The sequence below is a fragment of the Coregonus lavaretus genome (assembly GCF_964263955.1).
Source record: "Coregonus lavaretus genome assembly, contig: HAP1_SCAFFOLD_1390, whole genome shotgun sequence".
Lineage (NCBI taxonomy): Eukaryota > Metazoa > Chordata > Actinopteri > Salmoniformes > Salmonidae > Coregonus > Coregonus lavaretus.
The window spans coordinates 49,247-70,650 of record NW_028165268.1 but is presented as its reverse complement, the minus strand read 5'-3'; the positions used below and the strand labels follow the sequence as shown (position 1 = coordinate 70,650).

Genomic DNA, 21,404 nt, shown 5'->3' with positions numbered 1-21,404 from the left:
TCGCATCTCTGCATGTCTGGCAGACATATCAGTGTGGATGACGGATCACCACCTCAAGCTGAACCTCGGCAAGACGGAGCTGCTCTTCCTCCCGGGAAAGGACTGCCCGTTCCATGATCTCGCCATCACGGTTGACAACTCTGTTGTGTCCTCCTCCCAGAGTGCAAAGAGCCTTGGCGTGACCCTGGACAACACCCTGTCATTCTCCACCAACATCAAGGCGGTGACCCGATCCTGTAGGTTCATGCTCTACAACATTCGCAGAGTACGACCCTGCCTTACACAGGAAGCGGCACAGGTCCTAATCCAGGCACTTGTAATCTCCCGTCTGGATTACTGCAACTTCCTATTGGCTGGGCTCCCTGCCTGTGCCATTAAACCCCTACAACTCATCCAGAACGCCGCAGCCCGTCTGGTGTTCAACCTTCCCAAGTTCTCTCACGTCACCCCGCTCCTCCGCACACTCCACCGGCTTCCAGTTGAAGCTCGCATCTGCTACAAGACCATGGTGCTTGCCTACGGAGCTGTGAGGGGAACAGCACCTCCGTACCTTCAGGCTCTGATCAGTCCCTACACCTAAACGAGGGCATTGCGTTCATCCACCTCTGGCCTGCTGGCCCCCCTACCACTGCGGAAGCACAGGTCCTGCTCAGCCCAGTCAAAACTGTTCGCTGCTTTGGCACCCCAATGGTGGAACAAGCTCCCTCACGATGGATAAGAGCGTCTGCTAAATGATGTAAATGTAAATGATGACAGGACAGCGGAGTCACTCACCACCTTCCGGAGACACTTGAAACCCCACCTCTTTAAGGAATACCTGGGATAGGATAAAGTAAACCTTCTACCCCCCCTTACCCCACCCCCCCAAAAAAAGAAAATATTGTAAAGTGGTTGTCCCACTGGCTATCATAAGGTGACTGCACCAATTTGTAAGTCGCTCTGGATAAGAGCGTCTGCTAAATGACGAAAATGTAAATGTAGTGTAAATGAGTCGTAGTTTAGAAGAAATGAGCGTTACACCGAGGCCTGTACTCTGGAGCGAGATCAATTTGGAGGTGGAGGGTCCGTCATGGTCTGGGGCGGTGTGTCACAGCATCATCGGACTGAGCTTGTTGTCATTGCAGCCAATCTCAACGCTGTGCGTTACAGGGAAGACATACTCCGCCCTCATGTGGTACCCTTCCTGCAGGCTCATCCTGACATGACCCTCCAGCATGACAATGCCACCAGCCATACTGCTTGTTCTGTGAGTGATTTCCTGCAAGACAGGAATGTCAGTGTTCTGCCATGGCAAGCGAAGAGCCCGGATCTCAATCCCATTGAGCACGTCTGGGTCCTGTTGGATCGGAAGGTGAGGGCTAGGGCCATTTCCCCCAGAAATGTCAGGGAACTTGCAGGTGCCTTGGTGGAAGAGTGGGGTAACATCTCATAGCAAGAACTGGCAAATCTGGTGCAGTCCATGAGGAGGAGATGCACTGCAGTACTTAATGCAGCTGGTGGCCACACCAGATACTGACTGTTACTTTTGATTTTGACCACCCCCTTTGTTCAGGATCACATTATTCAATTTATGTTAGTCACATGTCTGTGGAACTTGTTCAGTTTATGTCTCAGTTGAATCTTGTTATATTCATACAAATATTTACACATGTTAAGTTTGCTGAAAATAAACGCAGTTGACAGTGAAAGGACGTTTCTTTTTTGCTGAGTTCAGATACATTTTCTAACTTCTCTGGATTACAACCAAATTATGATAAATGTACTAAATTACGCATTTGATCACTAAAAAACACAATTTTAACATTACAATGTAGTTTACCAATAAAATGGTCTGATGGTGATGTCACATATCCCAAATGAAAAAAATTATCTCACTCCAATAACTTTTAATAGACAGTTAGCAAAAATAGATAAAATATTGCTACCATGGAAAGGTAAATACCTGTCTATTTGTGGAAAAATCACCCTGATTAACTCTTTAGTATTATTCCAGTTGACCTATTTGCTTATGGTCTTGCCTACACCTAGCAAACAGTTTTTTAAATTATATGAGAAAAAAATATTCCATTTTATTTGGAACGGCAAGCCAGACAAAATTAAATGGGCCTATTTATATAATGAATATGAATTCGGAGGACAGAAATTATTAAATATTAAAGCATTAGACTATCACTAAAAGCTTCAGTCATACAAAGGTTATACTTAAATCCGAACTGGTTCTCCAGCAAATTCTCACCCCATGTTCAAGAATGGCCTTTTTCCCTTTATTGAGATTACAACCTCTCACTTTCAGTTATTTGAAAAGGAAATAATCTCCCAAATATCACTATTTCTAAAACAAGCCATAGAAAGTTGGTTGCAATTTCAATTTAATCCTCCAGAAACGACAGAACAAATAATGCAACAAATATTGTGGTTAAACTCAAATATACTAATTGATAAAAAAAACAATTTTTTTAATAATAAAAAAAAAAGTATAATGTTCGTAAATGATATCATAGGTAGGACTGGTGGAATTATGTCACACATGCAGCTAACAAAAACATATGGAAATGTCTGCTCTACCCAAAATTAAAACCAAATATTTGCAGCATTACTGCAAAAATGGAAGAGGAAAGTGGAAGGGGGAAAAAGTAAGGAACTTGTCTGTCGGCTCTGCCTTAAAGAACATAATTGGTTAAAGAAAATTGTGATAAATAAAAAAGTATACCAGTTTCATTTAAAGACCAAAGGATTGACAGCCGTCCCATATAGATTGTTTATGAACTGATACGCAAAACGATACTTAGAATTTTTCAATTAAAACTTTTATACAAAATTCTTGCTACCAATAGAATGTTATTTATATGGGGGATACAATCTTCCCATCTCTGCAGATTTTGCTGCGAAGAGACATAATCATTAGATCATTTGTTTTGGTACTGTCCATTTGTAGCTTATTTTTGGTCACAGGTCCCGGAATGGCTGAAGGATTGCAATATTTACCTGGAGCTAACCCTGCAGATAGCACTACTGGGTGATCTGAAAAGTCATAGTCAATCGATCAATAATATAATAATACTTTTAGCAAAAATGTTTATTTTCAATGTACAATCTGTAGAAGCAATGAGAATAGAAGGGTTCAGAACTTTTGTGAAACATCACAGTACAGTTGAAAAATATATGGCAAATATAAATCTAATACGGATGGTGTTAAGAGATAGATGGGAGGTGTTGAATGGAGCTGAAGGATGGGACTAATAACAACTAATAACAACTAATAACAACAGGGTAACTAATGTAAAGCATACTGTGTCCATAATAAGTATATGGGTTATAGGTTGAGAGCTTTTGTGAAAGAGCACAGTTAGAAAGATATGGCATATCAAAGCAAACTGGATGGACATCATGAAAATGATTGGAGAGGTTGAGGGTAGAGGAAGACTCTGTCCATAAAATGTATATACAGTGAGGGAAAAAAGAATTTGATCCCCTGCTGATTTTGTACGTTTGCCCACTGACAAAGAAATGATCAGTCTATAATTTTAATGGTAGGTTTATTTGAACAGTGAGAGACAGAATAACAACAAAAAAATCGAGAAAAACGCATGTCAAAAATGTTATAAATTGATTTGCATTTTAATGAGGGAAAGTATTTCACCTCTCTGCAAAGCATGACTTAGTACTTGGTGGTAAAACCCTTCTTTGCAATCACAGAGGTCAGACGTTTCTTGTAGTTGGCCACCAGGTTTGCACACATCTCAGGAGGGATTTTGTCCCACTCCTCTTTGCAAATCTTCTCCAAGTCATTAAGGTTTCGAGCCTGACGTTTGGCAACTCGAACCTTCAGCTCCCGCTACAGATTTTCTATGGGATTAAGGTCTGGAGACTGGCTAGGCCACTCCAGGACCTTTATGTGCTTCTTCTTGAGCCACTCCTTTGTTGCCTTGGCCATGTGTTTTGGGTCATTGTCATGCTGGAATACCCATCCACGACCGATTTTCAATGCCCTGGCTGAGGGAAGGAGGTTCTCACCCAAGATTTGACGGTACATGGCCCCGTCCATCGTCCCTTTGATGCGGTGAAGTTGTCCTGTCCCCTTAGCAGAAAAACACCCCCAAAGCATAATGTTTCCACCTCCATATTTGACGGTGAGGATGGTGTTCTTGGGGTCATAGGCAGCATTCCTCCTCCTCCAAACACGGCGAGTTGAGTTGATGCCAAAGAGCTCCATTTTGGTCTCATCTGACCACAACACTTTCACCCAGTTCTCCTCTGAATCATTCAGATGTTCATTGGCAAACTTCAGACCGGCATGTATATGTGCTTTCTTGAGCAGGGGGACCTTGCGGGCGCTGCAGGATTTCAGTCCTTCACGGCGTAGTGTGTTACCAATTGTTTTCTTGGTGACTATGGTCCCAGCTGCCTTGAGATCATTGACAAGATCCTCCTGTGTAGTTCTGGGCTGAATCCTCATCGTTCTCATGATCATTGCAACTCCACGAGGTGAGATCTTGCATGGAGCCCCAGGCCGAGGGAGATTGACAGGTCTTTTGTGTTTCTTCCATTTGCGAATAATCGCACCAACTGTTGTCACCTTCTCACCAAGCTGCTTGGCGATGGTCTTGTAGCCCGTTCCAGCCTTGTGTAGGTCTACAATCTTGTCCCTGACATCCTTGGAGAGCTCTTTGGTCTCGGCCATGGTGGAGAGTTTGGAATCTGATTGATTGATTGCTTCTGTGGACAGGTGTCTTTTATACAGGTAACAAACTGAGATTAGGAGCACTCCCTTTAAGAGTGTGCTCCTAATCTCAGCTCGTTACCTGTATAAAATACACCTGGGAGCCAGAAATCTTTCTGATTGAGAGGGGGTCAAATACTTATTTCCCTTATTAAAATGCAAATCAATTTATAACATTTTTGACATGCGTTTTTCTGGATTTTGTTGTTGTTATTCTGTCTCTCACTGTTCAAATAAACCTACCATTAAAATTATAGACTGATCATTTCTTTGTCAGTGGGCAAACGTACAAAATCAGCAGGGAATCAAATACTTTTTTTCCTCACTGTAGTATGTATAAGCTGGAAGGAGAGGCCTAAGCGTTGTTGTTCACTAGTTTACTCCAATTAGGGAAGGGGTGGTGGGGCATGTATGTATATGTATGTATACGTATTTATATGTATGTATGTGTATGTATGTGTATGTATGTATGTATATATATATATATATTATTATTTTTTGCGAGAGAAAAAAAAACATATGGGGGATGGAAAGTGATGCAGACAATTACATTGATGGAAGTTACAATCTATCTGCAATATTAAAGCTGATCTACCCCCTTAAGAAAAACAAAAAAAACATTTGAATTAATTTTAACCATTTTACAATCAATAATTTCAAACCTCACTACATTACATTACACATAATTCAAAAGCCCATTTCATAGAGAATGTTACAAACTGGACTATATTTAGTAACTTACTTTGAAGAGATGGTAATTGGGTCTAAATTAGCAGAGTGTCCTGTCCTTTGGTCTGGTATGCGTGTTTGGAAACATGCAAGTGCAAGACCAAGTCAAGCTTCACCGCTTGCTCAAGACGGCGGGAAGGATAATTGGTATAGATCAAGAATCAGCCACCAACCTGTACACAAAACTCATCCTCCTAAAACTTGAAACACTTTACAGGACAGTACTCATCCCCTTCACTCAAAACTCAGTTACAGCAGCAGCCGGACAAGGGAAAAGAAACTTCTCAAAAATAAAATCAAAACAGATAGATATGGGGACTCTTTTATTCCAACAGCCATTAGGCTGTATAATAGATAGTCTGTTGGTCCCTCGAGTATACAGCATATTGCACTTTCACTTTAAATGTGTAGCTGTAGCACTTTTAATTAATTATATTGTGTAGTTTCTGTGTTTTCATGTTTTATGTACCGTCTTTTTAAGCACATGACCAAATGAATTTTCCCCTGGTGGGATAATAAAGTTGATCTGAATCTTAATCTGAATATGTTTGGTTGTCTAAATTCAGTGTCCTTGTCTTTAACTGCCATTTCCCAAAAATCTGACTCTTCCCACACGCCAACACATTTTGCTCAGCTTCAGTAGCATCTGCATCACCAAAATGTGTGTGGTTATCGATAGATATATTCTCCAGACTTGCCCAGAGGGAATTGTTGATATGTTGTAAATGTGTTATTCTAGATCAAATGTTATTTGGAAAAATGCATCTTTTGTCTTTAGTATTTTACAGATGGAAAGATGAAATCCACAATCTGCTCTGGACAAGTCCAGTCCTGGAGTGTATTTTTTGTGTGTATTTTGCCCCCTTTTTCGTGATATCCAATTGCGACCTTGTCTCATCGCTACAGCTCCCCATCCGGCTCGGGAGAGGCGAAGGTCAACTCATTCAACACCCGCCCGTTTAACCCGGAAGCCAGCTGCACCAATGTTTTGGAAGAAACACTGTTCAACTGACGACCGAAGTCAGCCTGCAGGCACTAGAGCACAATGAGCCAAGTAAATCCCCCCCCCCCCCCCGCCAAACCCTCCCCTAACCCGGACGACGCTGGGCCAATTGTGCGCCGCCCTATGGGACTCCCGGTCGGTTGTGACACAGCCTGGGATCGAACGCGGGTCTGTAGTGACGCCTTAGACTGCTGCGTCACTCGGGAGGCCTATGGTCCTGAAGTGTCTTAACAAAATGATACTAAAATATTTAGGCTGACTTCATCCAGTGTCCAGAAACATTTATTTGCGCGATATGCAAATATGTGCATATTTAATGAGTATCACCTACTTTGCATAATTTAATACAATATTTCATTCAACTGGTAAAAGTTTATTGTGAGGACTTCCGAGTGGCACTGTATCGCAGTGCTTGAGGCGTCACTACAGACCCGGGTTCATTCCCAGGCTGTGTCATAACCAGCCGTGACCGGGAGTCCCATAGGGCGGCACACAATTGGCCCAGCGTCGTTAGGGTAAAATACAAAAAATAAAAACATGTTTATTGTGATATGATTTAGGGAAAAAATTACCCAATGAGGGTGTGGTGCCTGGCTGTACAATTTGGTATCTTTTTTTCAGAGAGTGTGTGTTGTCTATACCGTATTGGAGGGACAATGAGATAGATGGGATGAGGGAGGGGATGTTGGGTTGGTTGGCTCTGCCTCTTCATGTGGTTGTAGTGGTTCTGTTTCCAATATTAAGTGGGCCCGAGCTGGGCGTTTTGTAAGCAATGCAATTTAAGCCAGACCTTTTCTCAAATGTCAGTGACGCTCTCCAGACCAATCAATAGCTGGATACACAGAGCAGGGGGTCACAATCAAATGCCACGCTGTTGTGTATGCTCTCCCCACTGAAATGAATATAAGCTATATGTGGTAGCGGACTACTACTTCTGGGCCAAAACACAACAAGGAGAAGAAGAGAGGGAGAGGGGGAAGAAGGAGGGAACGGGGAAGAAGGGAGACGGAGAAGAAACTGCATATTTGATCTGTTCTTGGAGGTCGTCCAACAATGTCATTTAGCCTGCTCCACTACACGTGTTCCACCACTAGCCATCGCAATCAATAGCCATCACACACACGGAGGCCCCTGGCCTATCAGTCAATGGAGGATCCCTGTGAGCTGACACTCTGTAGACAGAAACCATGGGCTCTTTGTGCCAAGACAGGAGACAGCTCAGTATCATGGAGATAAAGCTATTGGACCTGGGCCAGAGGAGTGATCTCATGGTAAACAACGCCTGAGCTTGATGGAAAAGAGGGTTTAAAGTGTATCAACATTTGATTGGGACTGTCAGAATATCATCAAATCAAATCACATTTTATTTGTCACATGCTTCGTAAACAACAGGTGTAGACTAACAGTAAAATGCTCACTTAGGCCCAGTCTGAGATGACATGTGAGTGAGAATCTTAAAATGACAGTGGGACATACAGTGGATTTGATTCCAGCCTGGACCACATATACTAATTTATATGTACTTACTATCATGTTAAATACATTGATACTGTACAAAAACATTGACGTACCTTGTTGTTTGCTGGCGGCTGCCTTCTGTCCAGGTGAGTAGAAGGCAGACAGGGCACTGAGGGAGCTGACCAGCTGGCTCTGGATGGAGCTAATCTTAGACAGCCCTGACTTCCCCGCTGCCTTCCCCGCTGAAGGCTTCCCCGTGGCGGGCATACCCTGCCCCTCTGCAGGCTTTTGGGCACTCGGGCTGGGGGTCTCCTGCTTGTCTGGCTTGTCCTGGCTGCCACCCAGCTGGGCCCACTGCTCATTGATCAGCCCTGTGAGGCGCGTCACCACCTGGCCCAGGGCTGGGTTAGACCCCTGGCGAGGGGCCTGAGCCTGGGCCTTCACTGGGTTGGACCCGCAACTAGGGTTCTGTGACTGGGGATGGGCCTGCTCAGACTCCTTCTGACCCATCTGGGTCTGGCTGGAAGAGGGAGTGGGTGCTACTGCTGTGCTCTCTGGGGCTGGAGATTCTATGACCGCACTTTCTGTGACCATACTCTCTGTAACTGTGGTCTTTACAACCTCGCTCTCGGTTTCCAAATTCTCTGTGACCGCACTCTCTATGACTGTACTCTCTGTGGTCGTACTCTGCGTAACCACACTTTCAGTCACTGTAATTTGTTCAACTACAGTCTCCTCTACTACCACTACTTGTCTCTTTGTTACCATACTTTCTGTGACTACATTCTCTGTGACCACATTCTCTGTGGCCACATTATCTGTGCCCACACTTTCTACAACCACAAAACTTACTGCACTCTCAGTGATATCACCATCTTTAACCACACTGCATGAGACTACACGTTCTGCTTCCTCAATTTCTGTGACCGCACTTTCTATGGCTGCACTTACTATGGCTGCACTCTCAATCTCTATTTCTGTATGTGGGTTATTGCTAGTCTCAACTCTGTCTCTCTCTGTCTCTGTCTGCTGATATGCACTCTGTGCCACCACTGTCTCTGTCACCTGGTCAACTGTACCCACTCTTTCTGTCTCTGTTCTCCTGTCCACACTGTTAGCCCTATGTCTTGCTGGTCTCACTGGACGTACAGGTGCTGTCTGTGTTTGTGTCTCTGTCACCTGTTCTACACTGACTCCTGTCTGTGTCTCTGTCACTGTCACCTTGTTCATAGTATCCACTGTCTGTGTCTCTGTCCCCTGGTCCACACTGTTAGCCCTATGTCTCGCTGGTCTCACTGCACGTTCAGGTGCTGTCTCTGTCGTCTGATCTACACTGACTACTGTCTGCGTCACCTGGTCTAAACTGTCTCCAGGCGGTGTCTCTGTCACCTGGTCCACCGTATCCACTCTCTCTGTCTCTGTTCCCTGATCCACACTGTTAGCACGTGGTCTGACTGGACATACAACTACCATCTCTGTCTCTGTCACCTGGTCTTGAGTGTCAAACTGCTCCGTCTCCGTCCCCTGGTCCACAATATCAGCCCTCTTTCTTGTTAAACAGATGACTATCCTCTCTGTATCTGTGCCCTGCTCCACCATATCAGCCCTCTCTGTCTCTGTCTCCTGACTTACACTTCCCACTCGCTCTGTCTCGGTCTGCTGGTCCACACTGGTCCTCCTACTTGTCTGTCTCTCCCCGGACACCTCCTCCGCTCCTCCTATTCCTCCTTCGCTCAGCTGTAGTATCCTCTCCTCCTTCATCCTATTCTCCTCTACCTGTTGTCTCAGGAGACTGTTCGTTCTATCCAGGTCTTCGCTAGCCTGACTTAGCTTAGCATCTAGCGCTACTAGCTTAGCCTGGAGCTGTTTGATACTATGAAGGTCCCCCTCACCACTGACACTGACTCCCTCTATGACTTGCACAAACACTCTACTGTCTAAAGGTTCTGGTGCTTTCAGTATTGTAACGTTCTCTGATTGCTCTGTTTGCCTTTCCGCTGTGTGCGCTAATGGATTCACAAATGTTTGTCTATCTGGTCCCTCTGATGTCTGTGCCTGTCTCTCTGGTTCCTGTGCTGCTAAAAGCCTATCTGGTTCTCCTTCTTGTGCGGTACTCTTTAAGGATTCCTGTTGCATTTCTGTCTCTGACCCGGTGCTCTCTGCTCTCCCGGGATCCACTGCTGCTCCAGCACCCGGCAGCTGAGAGGCTGGCCCAGGATCAGTGCTTGGGGCTGGGGAGGGCGAGGCACTTTGTGGGGGGTGTGGAGGCTGGGGTTTGGTTTGGTCCTGCAGCCTGAGGATTAGCTGCTCTCTCTCCACCCTCAGTGAGCAGATCTGGGACTTGAGCTCTGGGATGGTCCTCACCATGTCCTCCAGCTCTCTGACCCTCTTCAGGGCTGCGGTGATCTGCTGGTGCAGCCCCAATCGGTCCTGGGGCACAGCACAGACCACGTTCTCAGATGAGCCGTTCTCCGTTCTTTCGTCCCCAGACTCAGAGTCCTTCCTGTGCGGGATGGTGACTGGCATGCTGGACGTCCGGAGGAGGTTGGGCCTCCACAGGAGCTGTTCGCCTAACACCCGAGCCCCAGCACCTGCCTCCTCACTGGGCCTGGCAGAGGCTAAGCTACCCCCCTGCACCCTGCTGTTCTGGCTATGACCCCCCGATGTGCCACTACCTCCATCACTGTGTCTAAAATCCAAGATCTGCTGGACCTCGGTGACTCTGCCCCGGGGCTTGGGCCCTAGGGTGGAGGTGGAGGACCAGGTGTCCTTAGGGGCTGGCCAGGCTCCATGCCCAAGCAGGCTGAAGTTCCTGGGAAGGGTGCTGAACTTAGGAGGGCACCTGGCCTTGCGCTGGATGTGCACCCTCTTGATGGTGTTGCCTTTCTCGATATCGTCCACATACTTGAGGAAATCAAGGTCCAGGTGGAAGCCGTAGGGGGTCTCTACGGAGTAGGGCAGCTGCTTCCTCTGACTCCCATCTCCACTCTCTGCCCCAGCTCTAGGGTAGCCATTTGCTGAAACATGAAGACAGGGCTTTTAGTTTTCACAGTCATCCCCATGCATTCAGGGACATGCTGTACAGTACTGTCCGGCCTTGAGCAAAACATTAAGCTCATCCCGGGGGGGGGGCACCATAGCCACGGGAAGTCGTTCGGGGGTGGGGGTGCTTCGATTTTTGGGGGATGAAGATTTTTTTTTTTCCTGCGCTGAAGACATCTGTATTGGTCTGCTAATACAGGACTAGTGAAGGCCCAGTGCACTACTTTTGTGAAAAAATGTAAACTAAATGTATTTGAGTGTTTACCAGCATTTGTAACTTGAGTCTGATAATTATCTGTACAAAACAGTTAATCTGATAATACTTGTGGAATAAAAAAATACTGTTTTCCAGTTTCTTGAAATACTTTGCGAATTAAACTTATTTCAATGTGAAAACTGAAATGGTCTATTCATTCCTGTTTAGTAGACGCTCTTATCGAGATTATTGAGTGCATACATTTTCTTACTTGTCCCCATGGGAATAAAACCCACAACCCTGAGGTTGCAAGCGCCATGCTCTACCAACTGAGCTAAATGGGACCTTGGTACAAACCTAGATGACCAGCCTATGTACAATACAGTAATGTAAATTTACATTAAGTGGTTTGTAAGGATGGTAAATTAATACTGCACAAAAAAGTGGTTGTTTTCCATGTTATTTTATCAAGAAAAATATTTAATTTGATGTTTTGTGTCTTTGCCCATAACTTTTCACCTTTTGATGTAAATGTTTGAGGACAGGGTTTTGTTCTTTCTGGATACCATTAGAATGACAATCGCAGAGAAATGGTACAGGGCAACAACTCTTACAATTACCTTTTTTTGCCAAAGTGGAGAAGCTGAAAAAAATGTTTTGCTCGTGCTACAGACATCTATATCGGTCCACTAATACTAGTAAAGGCCCAGCGCACTATTGTGAAATTATTTTTTATTCTTATTTTTCAAGGGATGCTGCAGCACCCTCATCACCCCTACTTCCCTGGCTATGGGTGATATACAGTGAACTCCAAAAGTATTGGGACAGTGACACAGATTTGTTGTTTTGGCTCTGTACTCCAGCACTTTGGATTAGAGATGATACTATGACTATGAGGCTAAAGGGCAGCCTGTCAGCTGTAATTTGAGGGTATATTCATCCATATTGTGTGAACCGTTTAGCATTTACAGTACTTTTTGTACATTGTCCCCCCATTTTACGGGACCAAAAGGATTGGGACAAATTCATTTATATGTATATTAAAGTAGTATAAAGTTAATTATTTGGTCCAATATTCCTAGCACGCAATGACTACATTAAACCTGTGACTGTATAAACTTGTTGGATGCATTTGCTGTTTGTTTTGGTTGTGTTTCAGATAATTTTGTGCCCAGTAGAAATGAATGGTAAATAATGTATTGTGTCATTTTGGAGTCACGTTTATTGTAAATAAGAATTTAACACTTCTACATTAATGTGGATGCTATGGATAATCCTGAATGAATCGTGAATAATGATGAGTGAGAAAGTAACAGACGCACAAATATCATACCCCCCCCCCCCCCAACACCCCCCCAAAAAATGCTGGACTTCAAGTCATATATCATATTATCAAAGAGGATCATTTCACATACCTAGCATATTTATGACTGTCTGAGAAGAGCAAGCCACTATCTGGGTATGTATTATTGGCTGTCTGATGATTGTTGATGATTTATACTGGTAAAGCCAAAAGGAACTGCTAGTTGGTTTTTTATATTTGTACATAATTCCCTGCTCGGTGACGTGGATGCGGGGGAGGGTATTCGTGGCAGGTGTGCCTTCTACCCATCTCTAGGCAAGGTACGGCAGGTTCGAGAGTGTCGCCTTTCATTCCGGGTCCTTCACACAGACAATGCTGAGTAGTTGAGCACGACAAACAACTCTCACAAACCACAACCAGTATGTGTCATTGAACTGTGAGTACAAACTTTTTATCTTATAGAAGAGGATAAGAAGAGGACTCCCTCATCATTGTTTGTTTTTTATAGTTGATATTGGTCGCTAATGGCTGTGAAATGGCACCCCAATGGTGGAACAAGCTCCCTCACGACGCCTGGACAGCGGAGTCACTCACCACCTTCCGGAGACACTTGAAACCACACCTCTTTAAGGAATACCTGGGATAGGATAAAGTAATCCTTCTACCCCCCCTTACCCCACCCCAAAAAATAAAATAAAAATAATTGTAAAGTGGTTGTCCCACTGCCTATCATAAGGTGAATGCACCAATTTGTAAGTCGCTCTGGATAAGAGCGTCTGCTAAATGACGAAAATGTAAAATGTAAATGCTATCGGCTCAGTCAAACAGCCATTTTGAGTCCCTTGATTTGTTCTCTTTGGTACTTGTAGTGTTAATGGTCACGTTAATAGTTGTTGTGCTTTTTGTGCATTGCCTTTTATGCTAACTAGGTGCTTTATTGCTAGGCTTCCTACTTTTGTTAGTTTTTATGGTTTGCTTGCCATGCTATGTAGACATTGATAAATTAGCCTGCTATTAGCCTGCTATATCTTCCTATCTCCTGAGTGGCGCAGTGGTCTAAGGCACTGCATTGCAGTGCTAACTGTGCCACTAGAGATCCTGGTTCGAATCCAGGCTCTGTCGCCGCCGGCGGCCGCAACCGGGAGACTCATGGGCGGCGCACAAGTCGTCCAGGGTAGGGGAGGGAATGGCCGGCAGGGATGTAGCTCAGTTGATAGAGCATGGCGTTTGCAACGGCAGGGTTGTGGGTTCGATTCCCACGGGGGGCCAGTATAAAAAAAAATATGTATTCACTAACTGTAAGTCGCTCTGGATAAGAGCGTCTGCTAAATGACTAAAATGTAAATGTAATATCTTTGTCCTACCATGCCGCATGCTATTGCACCCCCTTTCTGGCCATTAATTGTTAACTGCTGCTATATTTATGCATGACTACCCATTTATATGCTTATTTCATTTGTCAATGATTGTCAATGATTAACAGCCAATTTAATGATGTATGTTCATTGCTGTTATTGCCCGTTATTATTTGCACCTTTGTCTCCTTTTAGATAAACCATACTGCATACAAAGCCTACAGTGTGGGAAAAAAGTATTAGATCCCCTGCTGATTTTGTACATTTGCCCACTGACAAAGAAATGATCAGTCTATAATTTTAATGGTAGGTTTATTTGAACAGTGAGAGACCGAATAACAACAAAAGAATCCTGAAAAACACATGTCAAAAATGTTATAAATTGATTTGCATTTTAATGAGGGAAATAAGTATTTGACCCCCTCTCAATCAGAAAGATTTCTGGCTCCCAGGTGTCTTTTATAGAGGTAACGAGCTGAGATTTGGAGCACACTCTTAAAGGGAGTGCTCCTAATCTCAGCTTGTTACCTGTATAAAAGACACCTGTCCATAGAAGCATTCAATCAATCAGATTCCAAACTCTCCACCATGGCCAAGACCAAACAGCTCTCCAAGGATGTCAGGGACAAGATTGTAGACCTACACAAGGCTGGAATGGGCTACAAGACCATCGCCAAGCAGCTTGGTGAGAAAGTGACAACAGTTGGTGCGATTATTCGTAAATGGAAGAAACACAAAAGAACTGTCAATCTCCCTCGGCCCGGGGCTCCATGCAAGATCTCACCTCATGGAGTTGCAATGATCATGAGAACGGTGAGGAATCAGCCCAGAATTACACGGGAGGATCTTGTCAATGATCTCAAGGCAGTTGGGACCATAGTCACCAAGAAAACAATTGGTAACACACTACGCCGTGAAGGACTGAAATCCTGCAGCGCCTGCAAGGTTCCACTGCTCAAGAAAGCACATATACAGGCCCGTCTGAAGTTTGCCAATGAACATCTGAATGATTCAGAGGAGAACTGGGTGAAAGTGTTGTGGTCAGATGAGACCAAAATCGAGCTCTTTGGCATCAACTCAACTCGCCATGTTTGGAGGAGGAGGAATGCTGCCTATGACCCCAAGAACACCATCCCCACCGTCAAACATGGAGGTGGAAACATTATGCTTTGGGGGTGTTTTTCTGCTAAGGGGACAGGACAACTTCACCGCATCAAAGGGACGATGGACAGGGCAATGTACCGTCAAATCTTGGGTGAGAACCTCCTTCCCTCAGCCAGGGCATTGAAAATGGGTCGTGGATGGGTATTCCAGCATGACAATGACCCAAAACACACGGCCAAGGCAACAAAGGAGTGGCTCAAGAAGAAGCACATTAAGGTCCTGGAGTGGCCTAGCCAGTCTCCAGACCTTAATCCCATAGAAAATCTGTGGAGGGAGCTGAAGGTTTGAGTTGCCAAACGTCAGCCTCGAAACCTTAATGACTTGGAGAAGATCTGCAAAGAGGAGTGGGACAAAATCCCTCCTGTGATGTGTGCAAACCTGGTGGCCAACTACAAGAAACGTCTGACCTCTGTGATTGCCAAAAAGGGTTTTGCCACCAAGTACTAAGTCATGTTTTGCAGAGGGGTCAAATACTTATTTCCCTCATTAAAATGCAAATCAATTTATAACATTTTTGACATGCGTTTTTCTGGATTTTTTTGTTGTTATTCTGTCTCTCACTGTTCAAATAAACCTACCATTAAAATGATAGACTGATCATGTCTTTGTCAGTGGGCAAACATACAAAATCAGCAGGGGATCAAATACTTAATTCCCTCACTGTACCAAGTCTCAATTCAAGACGAGTCGCATGTCAACAACTGTCACTCATTCCCTGCCATTTATCATCTCCATTACCTGAATCTATAAACACTCTTAATCTGAACTACATCTCTGCCTCCGCCTGTTCTTTAACTGGAGTCCCACAGTAGACCGGCATCACCATAACCCTCACCTAAACCTCAATCAATTACAATCTTGCAGGAAATGTATTAAAGCACTGTGTGTGTAACCATTTTAGAAGTACAGAAAGTAAAAAAGGAACCTCAGAGAAAATATCTGGCATGATATCCCCAAGGACAGCACGTTCAAATCAAAATGGCATCGACAAAGCTAACTAGTAGTCTAATCGATCTAGAAATGCTAACAAACACTACATGATCGAGGGATACTACAGTGTGTAGTATTCTACACAGTATACAAAATATTTAGCCCAAAGGCCGGCAGATGGCGATATTGTCGTTTCATCTTACTGTCCAAAATATGCTTACTTTGAAACACCATTTTCCACCACCATGCTAGTGGCTAATGCAACTTCCTGATGTTGCGCCCCACGTTAAACCTGATTGGCTGAACGTTATAAGCAACCTCCGGGACTAGAATTCATAGGCATTAGCACTATAGCATGGTGGCAAATTTTCAGCCTGAATGGAGAATGTTATGGATACGAGTGTATTGCCGGCTACATACACTGCTTCTGGATGGTAAGATTTAGTGTTGTCACAATACCAGATTTTTGACTTTGATACCAATACCAGGATTAGGATCATAATACTCTATACCAAAACGATACTCAATACCAAAACGATACTCAATACCGAAACGATACCGCGGCAAAATAAAACGTATAGGCTAAAGTCACAGAATAACCACTGGGCTTATTTTTTTAAAACATTGAACAATGTTAACTGGTAGAACACATACAATGTCTTCTATTCTATAATCAATTTCTTGCTAAATAATCAAACATACCTTCAATTTTCCATATGCAAAACCATATAGGAGGCTCAGAGCAGACAAAATAATTGTACAATTACATCTAAACTGTTCTAAAATGTAATACATATCAGGGTTAATTTGCTGATCTATGGCCATAATATTTGGTCAAATGACATTAGACCTATAAATCATTACAGCTAACTCATTTCATGTATTAAATGAATAGTTTAGTTCCAAAACAACATACTTTGAAGCTCATTTCTGAAGCTATGAGACTCGAAATTGAGCTCAGGTGCATCCTGTTTCCATTGATCATCCTTGAGATGTTTATACAACTTGATTGGAGTCCACCTGTGTTAAATGTAATTGATTGGGCATGATTTGGAAAGGCACACAACTGTCTATATAAGGTCCCACAGTTGACAGTGCATGTCAGAGCAAAAACCAAGCTATGAGGTCGAAGGAATTGACCCTACAGCTCTGAGACAGGATTGTGTTGAGGCACAGATCTGGGGAAGGATACCAAAACATTTCTGCAGCACTGAAGGTCCCCAAGGACACAGTGGCCTCTATCATTCTTAAATGGAATAGGTTTGGAACCAGTAAGACTCTTCCTAGAGCTGGCCATCCGGCCAAACTGAGAATTCGGGGGAGAAGGGCCTTGGTCAGGGAGGTGACCAAGAACCCGATGGTCACTCTGACAGAGCTCTATTGTTACTCTGTGTAGATGGGAGAACCTTCCAGAAGGACAACCATCTCTGCAACACTCCACCAATCAGGCCTTTGTGGTAGAGTGGCCAGACGGAAGCCACTCCTCAGTAAAAGGCATATGACAGCCCGCTTGGAGTTTGCCAAAAGGCCCCTAAAGACTCTCAGACCAGGAGAAATCTGGCACCATCACTACGGTGAAGCATGGTGGTGGCAGCATCATGCTGTGGGGATGTTTTTCAGCGGCATGGTCTGGAGACTAGTCAGGATCGAGGCAAAGATGAATGGAGCAAAGTACAGAGCGATCCTTGATGAAAACCTGCTTGAGAGCGTTCAGGATTTCAGACTGAGGCGAAGGTTCACCTTGCAACAGGACATTGACCCTAAGCACACAGCCAAGACAACGCAGGAGTGGCTTCGGGACAAGTCTCAATGTCCTTGAGTGGCCCAGCCAGAGCCCGGACTTGAACCCGATGGAACATCTCTGGAAAAATCTGTTTTTGCTTTGTCATTGTGGGGTATTGTGTGTAGATTGATGAGGGAAAAAAACTATTTAATCAATTTTAGAATAAGGCTGTAAAGTAACAAAATGTGAAAGAAGTAAAGGGGTCTGAATACTTTCCGAATGCACTGTATATTGCAGTCAACACGCCATAGAAATACAATAGAATTGACACAGCATTCTATGATTCCCAGAGTGCATTTCACTTCCCAGGGTGCCCAGGGCTGCTGGCTGGCGCTAGTGGCTATTGCTAGCAAGCCCAGACAAATGCGAAGTAGTCTAAATATATTGCTGTCAAGTTAAGTGTATTTCACATTACTTTTGGGTTGTGTAATCATATACCGAATAGAAATGTAAACTCAACAGGCAAACATTTCAACGATTTTACAGTTCATATAAGGAAATCAGTCAATTGAAATAAATTAATTAGGCCCTAATCTATGGATTTCACATGAATGGGCAGGGGTGCAGCCCTGGGTGGACCTTGGAAGGCATAGGCCCACCCACTTGGCAGCCAGGCCAACCCACTGGGGAGCCAGGCCCTGGCAATCAGAATGATTTCCCCCCCACAAAATGGCTTTAATACAGACAGAAATACTCTGGCAACAGCTCTGGTGGACATCCCTGCAGTCAGCATGCCAATTGCATGCTCCCTCAAAACTTGAGACATCTGTGGCATTGTATTGTGTGACAAAACTGCACATTTTAGAGTGGCCTTTTATTGTCCCCAGCACAAGGTGCACCTGTGTAAAGATCATGCTGTTTAATCAGTTTCTTGATATGCCACACCTGTCGGGTGGATGGATTATCTTGGCTAAGGAGAAATGCTCACTAACATGGATGGAAACAAATGTGTGCACAAAATTTGAGAGAAATAAGCTTTTTGTGCATGTAGAAAATGTCTGGGATTTTTTATTTCAGCTCATGAAACATAGGACCAACACTTTACATATTGCGTTATATATTTTTGTTCAGTCTATAATGCTCACATGAATGCCATGCTGAATATATGTGTGTCATTGTCATTAAAAAAACATTCAAATTTAGTAGAATAACGACAACGTTACAATGTAAATGTCATCTGTAAAATTGTGTTTTTTGTTTTGGAACTAAACCTCCCTTACACTGCTTTGTAACACCTTTTGCTCTGTTGTTTCGGTGGGCTGGCCCTCGTCTGGTCTGTAATCAAAGTTTTCCCATAGTTCACTTCTGGAGCCAGTTTTATCAAGCTGCGGGTGTGGAGGTATGTTTTTCGTTAGAAGCCATGCTGTCGGCATTTTCAATGTTCTTGCTTGCTTCTCAAAAGTGTCTCGCGCAAGCGCAGCCTGGCTAGCTACTGCCCCCTTGAGAAGATTTAGACAAATTACTAGACATACTCAATCATCTCAATCTGTATATGACTTGAGACAAATTTGACAGAAGTACCGAAAGTAACAAATTCTGGTACCGAACCGTTCATGTTCTAGCATTGAAAAAGTACAGAAGACTCAATATCACCACCTGCCGGCCTTTGGTCAATAAAATATAGTAAGCGCTACACGATCGAGGGATACTATAGTGTGGAGTATAGGATTCTACCGTTCACTACCATAGCATACCACCCTGCATCCCACTGCTGGCTAGCCTCTGAAGCTAAGCAGGGTTGGTTCTAGTCAGTCCCTGGATGGGAGACTAGATGCTGATGGAAGTGGTGTTGGATGGCCAGTAGGTGGCACTCTTTCCTCTGGTCCCCCAAAAATATCCCAATTCCCCAGGGCAGTGATTGGGGACATTGCCCTTTGTAAGGCGCTGTCTTTTGGATGGGATGTTAAACGGGTGTCCTGACTCTCTGTGGTCGCTAAAGATCCCATGGCACTTATTGTAGGTGTGTTTGTCCTGGCTAAATTGCCAATCTGGCCATCATCCCCAGCTTCCAATTGGCTCCTTCCTCCTCTCCTGTGTAACTATTCTCCAGGTTGAGAATGTGTTCTCAGTCAACTTACCTGGTAAAATAAGGGATAAATAAAAACTACAGAATTCTATATTAATCTAGTCTTTTTATGTGGGTTTACTTACCACTTTTCTTTTCCATCGCTGTAGTAGTTCAGGGTCATGGAATGACTTCTCTCTAGTCAGAGTTGGCAACCTGGAAAAGATAATTGAAGTCTGTGAGCCACTGAAATAACACTGAATATCAACACTGGCCAACTGGTTGAAATACAACCTCTGTTTTGTTTTAAACATATTTGTGTTGAAAAGAGATAAGAACGTAGTGAAGCCTGTGAAACGACTGTTTCTCATTGTGTTCTACCAGTGACCCGTGATAACTATTTGTTGGTAATGACAACTTCTCCCCTGTGTTATTGTCTAACAGAGAGGGAGAGATCCTCGGTGGCCATTTAAAATCACCACAACACTGACAAGGGATACAGTTTCATCCGACTAAGTAGGAAAATGTTCCATCTGGGTGCCATTTTGTGTCGTTTGTTCCAGTTGGAGCTGCCAAGAAACCAGAGCCCCTGGTTTTTATGAGGGCTTTGAATGAGGCAACAGGGATGGGAAAACTGAGATTTCAAAACTTTTAGAGGCTTATTCAAAGCTTTTAGATGTAATATCCAATAATACGAATAACACACAACCTTCAGTGTGCTTTTCATATTGAACCCATTTAAATAGCTACATTAAATCGACAGCAAAATATAAATGCCAAAGCAATTTAGCAAATAAGCACACATTCACACAATTTCCATGCAAATTTGTGCCAGTGAAAAAATACCTGCTACTTAGGAGGACACAGTCACTCAGAGCCTGGAGCATTGTTTTAATGAGAGTTTGAGTGTGAACTTGAACCTGGCAGGCGGGAATCAATTTCAGTGCAATATAAACAGTGCAACCTGTATCAATCCTTATGATTGCTTTGTCATTTTAAATGTGTTATCATGGAACACTGTAGGTTCTAAACCACTTTCATTGTCATCTCTTTGTCCGTTTCCTACCTTCACAAATCCCTTAATAATTCACAAAGAACAAAACACTTTTGAAGACTAAGTCTATGAACAAATTGCAAGTGGCAGTCTTCCCTTTGCACATTCTGCTTTGATGACTGTGGAGAGAACAGAGGAAGCATCTTTCTGCCCGGTAACAAATGTCCTGTATCGGCAAGAAGTACACACTGGGACGATGGCGCTGGGCAAAGACTGTGTGCTTAGATTAGAAGTAGGCTGTTTACCATCAGAGTATATCACAGGAATACACTACAGCACACAGGCACCGCATTGGACGGCAAGGCCATCAATTAAAATGACAGCCAATCCACACAGGAACCTGATCATGTATCCATAACAACCAGCTGGAGCACTCCATAAATAATCCCCAAACACTGACAGCAAAGCAATGTGTGATCTAGAGCAGATGAGTTTCTATCCACTGGTGTCTCTATCTTGTACAGTCATGGCTCTATCCCCAGCCATCTATCCACACCGGCCCTACTTGCCTCCAGTTCAGCCGTGAGCCAGAGACTTGCAGGGAGTGAGTTGTGACACATTGTATGACTGTCATCTGAAACACAGGATCCGACTGACAGTGTCTCTGCTACCACACAGACAGCTACTGTGGCTAGTCCCTGGGATGTCGCCATGGGAGCAGG

General features: G+C 43.9%; 1 protein-coding gene across 1 annotated transcript in view; it reads right to left on the bottom strand.

The window, feature by feature from the left end:
* The window catches only part of kank4 (KN motif and ankyrin repeat domains 4), a gene marked incomplete at its 3' end in the record, with an annotated part of 49,124 nt that extends 29,217 nt beyond the window's left edge, over positions 1–19,907 (bottom strand). Inside the window, exons 1-2 of the mRNA XM_084191178.1 lie at positions 19,835–19,907; positions 8,024–10,927 (exon numbers count right to left, since the gene is read on the bottom strand). Of these exons, the coding sequence (XP_084047304.1) occupies positions 8,024–10,927; positions 19,835–19,850 (2,920 nt within the window). The 5' untranslated portion in view covers positions 19,851–19,907. The remainder of the gene's footprint in view (positions 1–8,023; positions 10,928–19,834) is intronic.
* Positions 19,908–21,404: the final 1,497 nt, after the last annotated feature.